General features: G+C 33.8%; 1 protein-coding gene across 3 annotated transcripts in view; it reads left to right on the top strand.

Annotated features, from left to right (window-relative positions):
* LOC134243467 (glutamate receptor ionotropic, NMDA 2B-like) overlaps positions 1-12,359 on the top strand; it is a 46,856-nt gene extending 34,497 nt beyond the window's left edge. For all 3 annotated transcript variants that reach the window (XM_062725725.1, XM_062725727.1, XM_062725726.1), the window contains 11 exons: positions 1,004-1,133; positions 1,958-2,187; positions 3,686-3,833; positions 7,634-7,820; positions 8,128-8,253; positions 8,469-8,689; positions 9,007-9,167; positions 10,484-10,668; positions 10,813-11,048; positions 11,186-11,349; positions 11,477-12,359. In XM_062725725.1, the coding sequence (XP_062581709.1) occupies positions 1,004-1,133; positions 1,958-2,187; positions 3,686-3,833; positions 7,634-7,820; positions 8,128-8,253; positions 8,469-8,689; positions 9,007-9,167; positions 10,484-10,668; positions 10,813-11,048; positions 11,186-11,349; positions 11,477-11,771 (2,083 nt within the window). In that variant the 3' untranslated portion in view covers positions 11,772-12,359. The remainder of the gene's footprint in view (positions 1-1,003; positions 1,134-1,957; positions 2,188-3,685; positions 3,834-7,633; positions 7,821-8,127; positions 8,254-8,468; positions 8,690-9,006; positions 9,168-10,483; positions 10,669-10,812; positions 11,049-11,185; positions 11,350-11,476) is intronic.
* The last annotated feature ends 2,365 nt before the right edge of the window (positions 12,360-14,724 follow it).

The following is a 14,724-nucleotide window of genomic DNA, read 5'->3' as shown; positions in this document are numbered from 1 at the left end:
TTTGTGCAAATATTATAATCGAAATCCGTTTTGATATACCTTATTTAATGTGTGGAAGAATACGATATCATCAGATATCATCAAGAGTCGTTCTGTGTACTTGGCGCTAGTCTCTGGATGATAAACGAACCACAATCTTCGCTCCAGATCGCGTGTTTCCGTGACAGGTAGTCAACATCTATTATTACATGTTGTCCAATGTATTTGACATGTTGTGGGTTAATCTCCTTCCATTTCTGTAAGCACACGCTTTACTTTCGCAGCCAATCTTCTAAATAAGATTTTGGTGGCACCTTTTTCTGCCAGTACCATTTCTAGACCCGAGTGACCTTTCTATACCTTTTTAAAAATTTCAGTAAAGGAGTTCATTTAAACTAAGAATAGATTATGAATTAAATTTTTATTTTAATGATTACCGTTAAACATAAAATTCACCGCTTGTCGTTCTTTAAAAAACAACCGAATCACAATTAAATAAATTTAATTTTAAAAAAAAATCTATTGATTGGTGAGTCTGTTTTTCACAAGAAATGATGTTTTTTCCTCGTTAACATAATTCCACGGATTTTTAAAGTAATTCCTATTCAACTTGTTTGTCAAATAAGAAAAAATGCCATTTTTAAAAGTCTTCGGTTACACGTTTGAATAAATATTTCGATTTTTTTGTAAAAAGTGTTAAAAGACGTTTATCAATATTAATACATGTATGTACGATTTTTCTTTGTCATCTTTTGATATAAAAACGATTTTTCTGTGTAATTTAGATGATTAACGTTGTTTATAAGTATGATTCTAATAATAAATTTGTAATATTTAAAGTATTCAAATAGATGTGCGTTGTTTAAATACTAGTACTATGATCTAATACGGTATTTACTAAATTTAATTTCTTTAGCCAGATTTTTTAAACTTATTTTGATAATTTTTTTAATCTTGATTCAAAATGACTTATCTGTCCCCAATGAAATATTATTAAAATATTTCAACTGCTTTTAACTTGCAGTCTGATGAAAAACTACGAGAACACTCGAGGAGCGACTTTGGTCAGCTATGACGAAAACGGCTTGAGTCGGAATGTGGAGTTGAATATTCTCAATGTACAACTGGAGGGGTACAGCAACGTGTGGCGGGAGGTATAGTACAGCATTGTTAGAATAAAGCATTCAGTACACACGATACAGACTCTTACATACTGCACTTTTGCGTGTGAAATCAACTGAGAGATATAAACTCCGTATGCAGGTGATGAAAGTATATTGTTGCATAATTAAGGGAAGCTGACGATTGAAAAATTAAAGTCATCACGTTTATCATAGAGCTTGGTTGTTAGATTACCATTAACGTCTTTTCAAGTACAATATCCAAATATGAAACAGATTTGCCAGACTGTGTAGTATCTTTTATCTCGAGTTCATCAGTATATATCGTATAGACAAATTGGACAGATTCTTCTTCATATACATGTAAATACAAAAGTAGGCCTGCTAATAACGGGGTGCGATTGGTACCCATGGAAATTCTAAAAGCTTGTTGGAAGATCTGGTATCCAAAAACCACATAGATATTGTCAATCAGAAACTCAATCATTTTTTATGACAACTTAAGAGTAGTTGTGTTTATATTAGGAATATCTTTAACAAAATAATTTTGCAAATAACCAATGACAAGGTAAGTAAATTTACGAGTTCCATTTTTATTGACAAAACAGCTGTCAATGATATCAATGTGATTTCAAATTGTTTCTTGGAATTTTTAAGCATCCACATCTGATTTACACCACTTCTTAAATATATTGTTGCACAGTGCTCTTGAAGTTTCTCCTTCACTACGTAATATCTAAGTTAGGAGTAAAGAAAGAGGCTTGGTTGAACATTTTGTGGAACCCGATATGTATCTTTGTTAAGGATTTTTTGTGTAGTTTCAGAATCCAATATTGATAGGCATTGTTTTTTGAAAGATTGGCCGTTGGTATGCAGATAAGCCCACCCTCAAACCTAAACTGGAGTTGAATGGGATCACGTGGCCGGGGGACAGAAAAATCCCTCCGCGGGGGAGACCCGAGCGGAGGTACTTCTCTATAGCCACCCTGGAGGAGGAACCTTATGTAATGTACACTAAGAAGAACGAGAAGGGCACTTGCAACCCTCCCGCTGTACCCTGTAGAATACATTACAATAGAACTGTACAGTAGGTATCATGTTCTACTCTTTAAACTTATAATTTACGGAATCGGTAGGAACCGCCAGCTGGTTGTCTTGTGTCATAAGCAAAAACTTGATGAAAGTTTGTCTGTAGCAAACGTGGCATGTCAAGCACAATGTTCTTATTACTGTTGTCAGTGTTGGAGCATGGCGGACTCCCTGAAAAATTTCTATTGTTAGACTTTGTTTTAAGTATAGAGAATTTCTGAAATTCCTTTCGGCAAATATGACGTTACTCACTCATTCCATCTCAAATAGCTATCTCAAAAATATATTTGTGCTTGTTTTCTTATCCAAAATAATGATATGATTTAATTAAAAAAAAAGTGTGCTCATGTTATAAGGGAAATCCGTGGACAATTCAGTGTGTAAATAATGGCCTAACAAGCACTATGAAAAACGTAAGCCAGCATTTGACTCTATGATATACTGTATTTGCCGGCAAAGCCATTGTATTGACCATACAATTTACGAAATTATGACTTTAAACAAGAATATTGATATTTTTGTTTCATCCACTTGTTTTTCACTAACATCCTCGTTTAAGAAATTGTTCATACGTAAAGCATGCATTTGCGTATCGAATCATCCGAGAGAAATAAATCCGTATGTAGATGATAAAGGTATATGGATGCGAACGTTTAATGGAAGTTGACGATTGAAAAGTGAAAGTATTCATGTATATCATATTTTTTATTAAAGAACTGTTGTTATTTGTTATTAACGTCTATTTCTAGTCAAATATCCAAGAATGAAAGAGATATATCAAACTCTAGTAACTTTAATTTCAAGCTCATTGGGAAATATCATCTTGACTTATGCATTTAAATAGCTACATGTATTGTAAATTTAAGATGCGCCATCAATATATATATCTAAGTGTCAACTGAAGGTCACATAAGGGAATTTTTTCATATCAAGCCTTAGAAATTGGAATCTTTAAAAAAAGATGACACGCAGTTTTTTTCAAAGTTAATAAATGAATTTTGGGACTTGATGTTTTATCATACTGGCACTTTATAAACATGGTTTGGGTCCATTTTTCGGATACACAGTTTTGTAAAATGCCAGAAAAAACTGCCTGTTTTCAATAATTTGTTATCATCAAATTATCAATGAATGTACATACATCAAAGGCCTATGGACTAAATGCTAACCCGAACATTTGAAGCCAAATTTGTCGTGTTTTGTTTATATAAAACAGAAGAACGATCGTAGCTTGGTCACTACTTTTCACCTAGTTACCAATTACCCATTGTTACATGAGGACACGAGATTAATAACACAAAAATTAAACTGATTGAAAGTTAAACTTTGTAATTAAAACTTCAGTATTGAATTTGAAAAAAAAAATCCTTTCACGTGATATTTAGTAGGGGACTCTTTGACTCAATAACTTTGACAATGGATTAAATAAAACACAAAAAGTGTTTCTACAGTGGAATATTTAAATCCAATTATTTTATTTTGATAATATTTGACAGTGGCGACGACCCCTCAGTAGTTAATGGAACCGTACAATGGTGCTGCGCAGGTCTGAGTATAGACCTATTGGAGATCTTCAGAACACGCCTAGAGTTTGACTACGACCTGTTTGAAGTCCCAGATCGCACATGTGGAGTAAAGAACCAGGTCGGTTTATATGTTGAATTTATTTATGTTGAATAAATTTTATTCTTATAACTTTTTTCCGAATTACAAAATAATCTTAGTCTACTTTTAGCAAGTATAATCTCCATTTAGATGTAAAACATTTGGTATCTTGTTGATATATCTATGATAAAACATTGAGATAACGAACAATGGTCACACTCAAAAGTTCACTGGAACTTTACATATATGGAGCAGAGCATACACGGACCTCTAAACACATCAGATGTAGAATCAGGTGTCATGGAGGAGTTAACATCCCATTCCACGGGTCACATCGCTGTTTACTCCTTCTCCAGAGTGAGCAAGCGTCAAAATATGTTGACAATTCAGTGTGTAAATTATGAGCCTTACAACTTGAATAAAAAAAAAAACACCAGTCAAATTGCATTCGACTTAATGATAGATTGTATTTGCTGACTTAAGGTCAGTGTATCGACAACATAATTTGTGAAATGGCTTTGAATGAGACTGTTGATATCCTTTTCTCAGCCACATGTTTGTCAATAGCTTGTCTCACTTTAGACAACGTTCCTACATAAAACATGTTCTTACGTTTCATATCAACTGGGAGACTACCAGTTGGAACTTATCGTCTGATTTATTGTAAATAGGTATAGCACTTTTCTTTTCGCTACATGTACAACTTATTTAACACATTTCCTGAACTGATAGGACAATATCAATCAATCTTGCAACATGTAGGTTTCTAAGGTGATGGGGATCATTTAAGTTTGATAAATTGAATAAACTCGGACACTTTTTCAAGTAAAGACGATTAAGGAGTAGTTAAATGGGTAAAAAGTATTCCCCAGAGCCCAGTGGTACAGAGAGGATAAAAGATAAGCTTCTTAATCGAATTCAGATTCTAATTGCTCAATCACTCTCTTCCCCAAACACTGGCTGAGCACGGAAGAGGTCAGGATATTTAAGTGAAATGGAAAAAAAAAAAGATTTCCGAAGATCTAAAAGGAAAGCTTAAATTCTTACGAATGACAAAATATGCAAGTATGCATCATATTGTATTGCAAATTTAACAGGATTATTAGAAGATATAGTCGAGATCTTAATAAATATAAAGAGCAATAGAGTGATTTAGGAAATAAAAGGAGAGGCAATTATTCCAATAAAAAGGCGATTAAGATTTATTTAACCATGATGGACAGCTATAATTTAGAAAGCAACAGGGGGCATTTTCTTTTTCTTTCTTTTTTACATATCCATGCACACAAAATTATGTGTAGTTCATTCAATTTTTTTTCTGTTCTTTAGAACATTTCTCTTGACGATTTATGCTCCTTCTGATTGAGATTCAAGAATAACTTACATGCAATATCGAAACTTTATTTGATTTCTAAAAATTATTTCCTTGATTATACAAAATGGATTGCAACGTTTCGCTCTTCTATCATTAGCAAAATTTTAGGTTTTGATCATGGATGTTTGTCTGTCATGTTTCTTATAAACGGTATATGCATTAAATTAAAAACCTATCAAGTAAATGACAACATACTTTATTTAAATAAGAAATTATTAAGCAAAATAAAAGAAAGCATTTTTCTTTTACAACATGCATTTTCGATTGAGGAAATTTTCCTGGTTAGAGTGTAAACTGCTTTGGGATTCAACAAAATTATTGCTTTTACGCCATCGGACTATTTTTATGATCAATTTTTTACACTTTGATGCAAGACTTCTTGATTAAAAACATTCATGTTGCTTAACCCCATACAGCGAGTGGAAGTCAAAGGTTTTATTACTGGCTAACGAAAAATATTAAATCTTTGATTTTATTATTGAAGAATGTATCTTCTCAATTATCTCAACGCTATTACATCTTACCAATTATTTTCTTTTATTTGGTTGTACAGTTATACAAATTTGGCATGCCATTAAGTTGTTCACCTTCTGAAAAAGTGTGTATGTGAAAAAGAGGAGTTGCCTTCTGAAAAAATGTTTATGAAAGAGAGAGAAAAGAAAGAGAGAGAGAGGAACTGTTACCATGTTCTGTTTACATTCTAACTTGATGAGGAAAACCGCCACTATTATACAAAACATAAGATCTTTCAATCTCAGAAACAATTTCTGGGACCTTCAAAGTTTATAAACAATTCACAGAAAAGAGAGTCTCTCCCATATTCAAGAACAAGAATTTGTCAAAACAAATTACAACAGTATCAAAACAACTTCTAAAATTATGTCTCTGTCTTGTATTTATTGTTTGGAATGTATAATAGTTGTGTATTGATATGCACAATTAGCAGAGTAAACACAATTACAAACTGGATTTTATTAATCAGTTACAGTAAACTGATGCTTCGAAAATCGAAACAAACCTTCAAGACTTTTTTGCAAATTTGTTTTTAGCATGAACCTTGAAAATCTTTACACTTGCTTTAAAAGCTTGGCAAATATTTTTATAGTAGCACTGAGTATGTCCAAATTTCAAAATCTTTTTTAGCAATACTACATGTGATTTGATGTATATTATTGTCGAAGTCTTTCCTCTTGAAGTGCCTCTTGTCTTAACAAGTTAACATGTGCAAATCTATTTAGTCTTCAAGTAATCATCGCCTGTACCGTATTTAAACCAGTAACACACGAAATTACGTCCTCAAGAAGAAGTATTATTTTGCTTGCTTATGAACATTGGTCCCCACAAATTAAAATGATTCCATAGTATGTAATGCTCATTTTGATCGACTTTCATGGAATGTGACAATTCAAATTTCTTTCTTGTATTTATAAAAGCTCCATCGGATACCCACTGGTGATATCATCTAAAATGAGTATGTTGAGAACGCTGTGGGTATCCGACGATGTTATAATAAAAGAGAGCATTCTTTATCTCTACACTTATGAAACATATGGAGATAACGAACAGTAAAAGAACAAAAGTCCATAAAACAATACAAAACAGGGCCATAGCAAACCCGGACCTCCAAAACATCGGCGATGGGATCAGGTACCATGGAGGAGTGAGCATACCCTGCCGACAGGTCTCACCCGCCGTGTGCTCCTTGTCATGATCGGGAAATAACGGAAAAATCCGTCGTCAATTCAATGTATAAATAATGGACTAATTATTGGTATGAAAAAAGTCAGTCACCATTTGACTCAATAATAAGTTGTATTAGTTGACAAGGTCATTGTATCGACCATAGAACTTACGAAATTATGACTTTAAACGAAACTAATGATATTCTTGTTTCATCAACTTGTTTGTCAATAATTTACCTCGTTTTAGAAATTTTTCATATGTAGAGCATGCTCTTGCGTATCGAATCAACTGAGATACGTAAACTCCGTATGCAGGTTATTACTGTAAAGTATATTGATGCATAAGTAATGGAATTTGAAGATAGAAAAGTTACAATCATTGGTGCAAAAATCAAGTTATCTTTTAAAAATCTTGTTGGAAAAAAATAGGCATAATGTTATGAAATTTATGTGGAAGTATCCTTAGGTATAATGCAAATTAAAACTTGTCAAATGTTGACCCCTCTGGTAAGGTGGGGCCTCAGTGAACGATCAAAGTCTTACATAGGAATACACAGAAAAATATTCTTCTCAAGAACAGCAAAGCCATGATGTCACAATTAACTGGAAACTTGCTCAGGTTATGAAGATTCAAGTTTGATCAAATTCTAATTTCTACGGGTAAGATGGGGCACAATTGGCAATTAAGGTTTTACGAAGGAATACTCAGGAGAATCATTAAATCTGTATATGTTCATTTTGGGATTAATGTTTCCTTCAATAACAGTTCTAACGATTTACAGGAAACTGGCCAGTGGAACGGCTTAATAAGGATAATCCAAGAGGGCGGGGCCGACATGGCTCTGACGTCACTCCAAATAACACCCAGCAGATCGGAAGCTGTTGAATTCACAGTTCCATATTTGGAAACGGGAACGTCAATTATCGTTTATCTGCGAAATGACACCATCTCAGCTTATGCAATTTTAGGTAAGACTTTGCCAAAAAATTATCAGAAAAAAATGGAGTCGACTTATGGAAATGGATTTTTAAGTGAAAAACATTAATTATATTATAGAGAGAAAACAAAAACAAAACGTATGCACTTGCATCACAGGCTTGCCAAATTTCTTAGTAGCAAGGTATATGTCCAAATTTCAATATCGTTTTTATATAGTATACTATTTTTCTATGATTTCGTTTTTCCCTTAAAATGTCAAAGTCCTTCTTTCTTTGCCTATTGTCTGAAGCTGTCTCAATCTATATAAACCTGACTTTGATATCCTTTCTATGACAGAGCCGTATGATTACGGAGCCTGGTGCCTCATTCTCTTCATAAGCGTACACTCTATGGGGGCGTCTATTTTTATCTTCGAATGGCTGAGTCCCGAAGGCTTGGATCAAGGCAGGACTCCAATGCGAGGTAACTACCAGGTAAATTTATGTCAATCTCGGATATGGTAATATAAGCTGTTGTTTCCTGTCTCTAACCTCAAGGAGAAGTCCACAAATTTTCATGCAATAAATTAATCGTAATGACATCATTAATCTTTTGAGTTTTATGTTGTTTATTGAAAGTTTTGTTTCTCGTAGATTAAAGGTTAAACTTTTAAAATAAATGAATATTTATTTTTCCAGAGCATTCGTTTTCCCTTTTCCGCTCTTTCTGGTTGATGTGGGCCATGCTTTTTGGCGCCGCCGTGTCAGCTGACAACCCACGTGGTGTCTCGGCGCGTTTTATGGGGAATGTCTGGGCGCTGTTCGCTCTGGTATTCCTCGCCAGCTACACTGCTAACCTGGCCGCCTTCATGATCACTAAAAACACCTTCTACGATCTAGAGGGCATCACAGATTGGAGGGTGAGTTTTAATTTGTCGAAGCACTTTGCCCTATGAAATTTTTATGAAGGAAACAAGTCTTTGTTACAAAGAATTATAAAAAATGTATGAAAAAAAAAGTTACATTTATAATGGATTTTTACAAGTTCATTGTCATTTGCTGAACCCAACATTACGGTATAAGAGTACAGAAATTTCATACGTTTAAGAAAGATTGATAAATTAATAAGTAAAAGTATAAACATCAATCCAAAACTTTCTTGTTTTAAGAATATAATAAACAGTATAAAATACATAAACTATTGTCGTGCATCAACTTGAAAGCTCTTAATTTGCAGTTGAATTCCCCCCTGAAGCATCAGCCACCTTTCAAATTTGGGACCGTGTTTAACAGTAGCACAGAAGAAAACCTGCGCGTCAACCACCCTGCTATGTTTAAGTACATGCAACAGTTTAATACTCATACTGTGAAAGAAGCCATTGATAAACTAACAAAAAGGTAAGTGATTAGGCGATTTGAATAAGGGCCTTTGAAAACTTTTTTGTAAAAAAAAAATTATTTTTTTTATGAAGATATAAGATTAAGAAAAATAAAGTTGAAAAGCGGGAGGGTATAAAGTAATTTGTATGTCCGTCCGTCTGTCTGTTACGCTTTGGGAGTAACCTTTTTTTATTCGCAACTCCTCTCATGCCACTGAATGAAATTTGATGAAACTTTCACAGAATCTTTGTTACATATTGCCATTGTTACCTCCTATTTACTTTTTGATCTGACACATATTTTGGGTTTCCCACAAAACATGGACACTACTATTTTATTCATATGGGAGGCGGGGGTATCATTTAGTGAGCTCATTGCTCACAGTGCCTCTAGTTTCACTATGTGAAACCTTGGCAAAACATTAAGATGTTCATGGTAATACATTCAATTAAGCAATCTTGTAAAAATGTTGATAAATGTATCAAATAAATTTTCTATGCTAAAAGTAAAGTAAAACTCAGCAGTTTTTTCTTCAAATACATTATGGCTGTCTTGTAATGAGAGTGCAATAAACAAAAACTAAGAATATTAGTTTAGTTTATTCCTTCTTTCACACCTCTTCATAATTCCTTGCAGTAAGTTTGATTTATTCTTGAAAACCTATTGTAAACATTTAGACAATGCATAAATAACAGAACACCCTGTTATAGCGGTTTCTTGTGATGCATAAGCCGCAGCTTCAGCTTATATCTTTTCATCCGCATAGCTTTAGTTTAATTTGGTTATGAACACTGCTTCCCTGAAATTAATATTGTTGGCATGTTAACGACGTATCGCCATTTTTTTTTATATGTTTCAAATGCAGGTGTTTTGGAACAGCCATAACAAAATACCCCATTCCTCCGTAACTATTCAAACTTTGAAGTCTTTGATCTTTAAACTTACATAAATTGTTTGTTCTAAGACAACGGAAGGAAAAATAATGATGTCCTCCTGCTGGTATTTATTGATATATCCTTGGCAGTAATTCTCTCTGAACAAGGTTTCTATTTTGAAAGTTTCTAGAAAAAAAATCAGGTTATATAAATTAGGTTACATTATTTCAGCTTTAAACGCATACACAGAAGATAAAATACCAACTTTTACCAGTTTTGACGCATAAACATTTAATTAGAAAAATTATTCAAACTTTTAAGTAATTTTAATTCTCCCACTACAACTGACATAACATTTGCTACATCTTACACATGTACCTGTAGCAGAGCTATCATCTTTTTTTAAACAACTATTTTAAATACCAGATTAAAAATGGTAACTGTGTCTATTTATTACAGTGACATCCAGGCCTTTATGTATGACTTCACTCCTTTACAATACCAAGTAGGCATCGATAAGAACTGTCGCTTGATGTTGGTCGGTAAGCCGTATGCCATGTCAGGATACGCAGTGGCCTTCCCCAAGGGTCAAACAGAGCTCAAAGAGGAACTGGACGAACTGATTTTAGAATTACAAGATGACGGTAAAATCACGCTTGTGACGCATTTACAGGAAGCAAACAATAATTATTTGATAGTCCACTATAATTTTGCCTTTATTTTGCAAAACAATAGTGATTTATTCGGGTTTTATATTATAAAATAAAGAAATGCACTTCATAATTTAGGTGAACTCGAAAGACTCCGGAAGTATTGGTTGTCGGGTCCATGTTATTCCAAACAGCGGATTGGTCAATCCAGTCAGAGGCTGCGCGTGCTGAACTTCACCAGCGCTTTTATCTTGTTATCTTCCGGTATTGTATTAGGAGGATTACTTCTTGTAATGGAGCACCTATACTTCCGGTTCGGCCGAAAATATTTGAAAAAGTACGATAAGTGTGGGTGTTGTGCCCTGGTCAGTTTGGTAAGTTGACATGGAAAGTTTATGCCTGTTTTTAAAATTATTATTATTTTCTGTATGCTTTTGATCATATTTGTAGACTTTTTAACATGACAAATACATGTACTTTAATTAATGAAATTTCATCCAACTTATTTCAGAGTATGGGGAAATCGTTAACATTTGAGCAAACAATTATGGAAGCCATAGATTTGAAAAAGAAACACAAATGCAAAAATCCTATATGTGAAACGCAGCTTTGGAAAGTTAGACATGAATTGGATATAGCCTTGTTAAAAGTCGAAAAACTTACAAAGGAGTTAAGGTAAGTTTTATTCTAGAAAGTAAAGATTATATCGTGAAAAGTCAAAAAGGAATAGTAAGGAACTTAATTTGTTACAACTAGAAATGCATAGTTTGTAGTAAAGGGTAAGAATATTATTTCTTTTCAGACGTGAAAGGAATTTACATGCATTAACTTCAAGTCGTGATGATACAGTGGATACCTCTGAACCTTTACCGATAGGATGGAAAGACAGTGAAGAAAATGATAAACCTCCTGACTCTTCTGAAAATACAGGTGCGGAGAACCTTAAACCAGAAAATAATATACGACGTTCTCCTAGCTATACTCAGGCCGTGACCTCTGACCCGCCAGATGACGACGAGGTCAAACAACCCGAGAGGTCAGACCTTAGATATAGAGACGGAAAAGTTTATCAAAAAGTTGATGATGGCGAAGTGTGAAAAAAGGTCGTAGGGATTTCATTTAAATCGTCATGTGATTCAGTTAGCTACAATCAGCATTACAACCTCTAATGCTCAGAACCGTCCATTTGTGCCAAACGGCAGACGACAACCAGTTGGAGTTTCTCTCCCCTTTCAAAGCAACGAGATGAACACCAAGGAACACGCGCCGTGTGTGTCTTGCTTGAAGGATTATAAGTGCCTTAGTATTAGCCAAACTTGTTGGAGAAAACTATTAGTTCATAATACTTTACAATTTCTTATTATCAATGTTAGCTGCTGATTATCAATTGAATCAATTGTTAATTATTGTACTCGATTCCATTATAAACTTAAGAGTGCAAAATGCGACTGATTGAAAGTAGAAAATGATTATATGCTATATAAATGTTATTTTGTTTGTGTGTGAGCTAACAGTGTCATTATTATTGTTTAACTAAAAAAGATGTTTTTCATCTGTTTGGATTCCAACACAGGTAATGTCCAAATCCAGATTATCTGATGTTTTCATGATACAAGTCAGATTGTTGTTTGACTGGAATGCATGTGTATTTTCAGATGAAAGAAAATGAATTTCTCAAATATCAATTGATAATTTTGTACTTTCATCATATTAAATACAAGGTTAATGGGAAACACGAAATAACTCTTCACAGTACATCATCTGAGCCAAAGTTTAACGTGAGCTTTCTTACCAAAAAGTGACAGGCATACATGTCTGTGACTCGTATAAAATATATGGAGATAACGAAAAGTATTCAAGCTCAAAAGTTCATTTAACAATACAAGATTGTAGCAAACAAAACACGGACCTCCAAAAAATCAGAGGTGAGGTCAGGTGACATTGAGGAATGAGCATCCCAGCGAAACGGTCACACCGTCCTTTTGCTCCTTGTCATGTTCGGAAAAAAAAAACGGAAATATCAACTCAGTGCATAAAAAATGTCATAACAATCAGTATGAAAAACTCGGTCAGCAATTGACTTAATGATAAATAGTTTTTGCTGACAAGGTCATGGTTTCGACCATTAAAACTTACGAAATGATGAATTAAACAAGACTGTTGATATTGTTGCTTCATTAACTTGTTTGTCAATAACTTATCCCGTTTTAGAAATTGTTCGTATGTCGAAATATACTCTTCTGTATCGAATCAACCTTGAGATTTAAACCCTTTATTCAGGTAACAAGGGTATATTGCTGCACAAGTAAGGGAAGTTGACGATTGAAAAGATAAAGACGTCCCGTTTATTACATAGAGAATAATACATACCCTTTTCCATATCACATCCTGTATGAGCCCGAGACACCAATATCAGCCATAGGGCCGAAGGCCCGAGCGCTGATATTGGTCGAGGGCTGATACAGGATGTGATGTGGAAAAGGGTATGTATTATATTATGTTTATTACATACTTAGTATAGAGAATAATACATACCCTTTTCCATAACACATCCTGTATCAGCCCGAGACACCAATATCAGCCAGAGGGCCGAAGGCCCGAGCGCTGATATTAGTCGAGGGCTGATACGGGATTTGAAGTGGAAAAAGGTATTATTATTATGTTAATTACATACTTAGTAATAAAATACAGCACACATTAAGTTGAGAGGAAAATAAGTAAATAATCATGCATGGACTTTTTACATACATGTACATGGTCTATTGTTTCATACGGTTTGGGGTTTGTTTCTATTTCAAAGCACTCGATCCATAATTTGAAAATAATCTATTATTTGTAAATTAGATTATTCTTATTTTCAAAAAGTTAAAATCAAGAGAAAATGAACTCACCAAAAAATTGTGTATGATCACAAGTACTGTTTTTGTGGTTTAATTTACTAGGGGTGTGATATTGATCTGTATCAGCCCTGCAGGGCTGATACGGCTATTGTGACGTCAGGCATATCGCATATGCAAAAATCCTGTATTTATTACTAAGTATGTAATAAACCTTTTTATAATGATTTATGAATTATATGAATACAAAAATAGGCCTGCTTATAACGGGGTGCAATTGGTACCTATGTGATTTCCATTAGATTATTCGAAAAATTTGTCTCCAAATATTACAAATTGTCAATCAGAAACACAAGCATCTTTTTAATACGGTATCAACTTCAGAGTACTTGTGTGTACAATCAGATTGTTTTAACACAAAGATATTTTGCAAATGACCAACGACAAGGTAAGTTAATTTACGAGTTCCATTTTTATTGCAAAAAGCAGCTGTCAATGATGTCAGAAAGACTAGACTTCAATTTATCATGCGGAATAGTTGTATGTGAAGTTGAAAAGTCATATAAGTTTATATGTGGTTGAGTTTGGTAAAATTTTATGTTTTCAAATATTCTAAAAGTTTCTTGAAATTGTTAAGTATCCACGACTGATTTAAACCACTTCCTGAATATTTTGTTGCACAGTACTCTTCAAGTTCCTCCATCCCTTCTTTTTATATCTTAGTGAGGAGTAATGAAAGAGGCTTGGTGGAACATTTATTGGAACCCGCTGTACGAGGGCTGTTCAGTAAATGTCCTTAGTGCTCGGAAAGAAGCAAAAGACGCTTTTCAATGAATTAGTCTTTATGGTTTAACTTCATTATCTTTGAATTAAAACACATGTCCGTCACATTTTTATCCAGTTTCTAATTGTTTTTAGAACTCATTTTTGAGTATGACCCTTCGTATACTGGATTATGGTAGATCCTATGATTTCCTGGACTTGTTTCTTCTTTCTGAAAGGTTTTTTTTCTCAAGTTTGGAAAATGAACCAAGTCAAAGGGTAGTAGATCTGGCGAATATTATTGTGTGATAAAATATTACCTTTCTGTTTTTCCCAAAAACTCATATACTCTTTATGACGTGTGGGTTTGGACGCTGTCATAAAGAATTTTAATGTACTGGATTCCTGATTCTAGTTCCATCCTTCCAGAAACCTTTCGATTTTTTTTTAA

Source organism: Saccostrea cucullata, unplaced genomic scaffold (genome assembly GCF_032062105.1).
Source record: "Saccostrea cucullata isolate Sc308-1 unplaced genomic scaffold, CSIRO_AGI_Scuc_v1 ctg503, whole genome shotgun sequence".
Taxonomy (NCBI): Eukaryota; Metazoa; Mollusca; class Bivalvia; order Ostreida; family Ostreidae; genus Saccostrea; species Saccostrea cuccullata.
The sequence above is the reverse complement of the archived record's forward strand: the minus strand, read 5'-3'. Positions and strand labels throughout refer to the sequence as shown.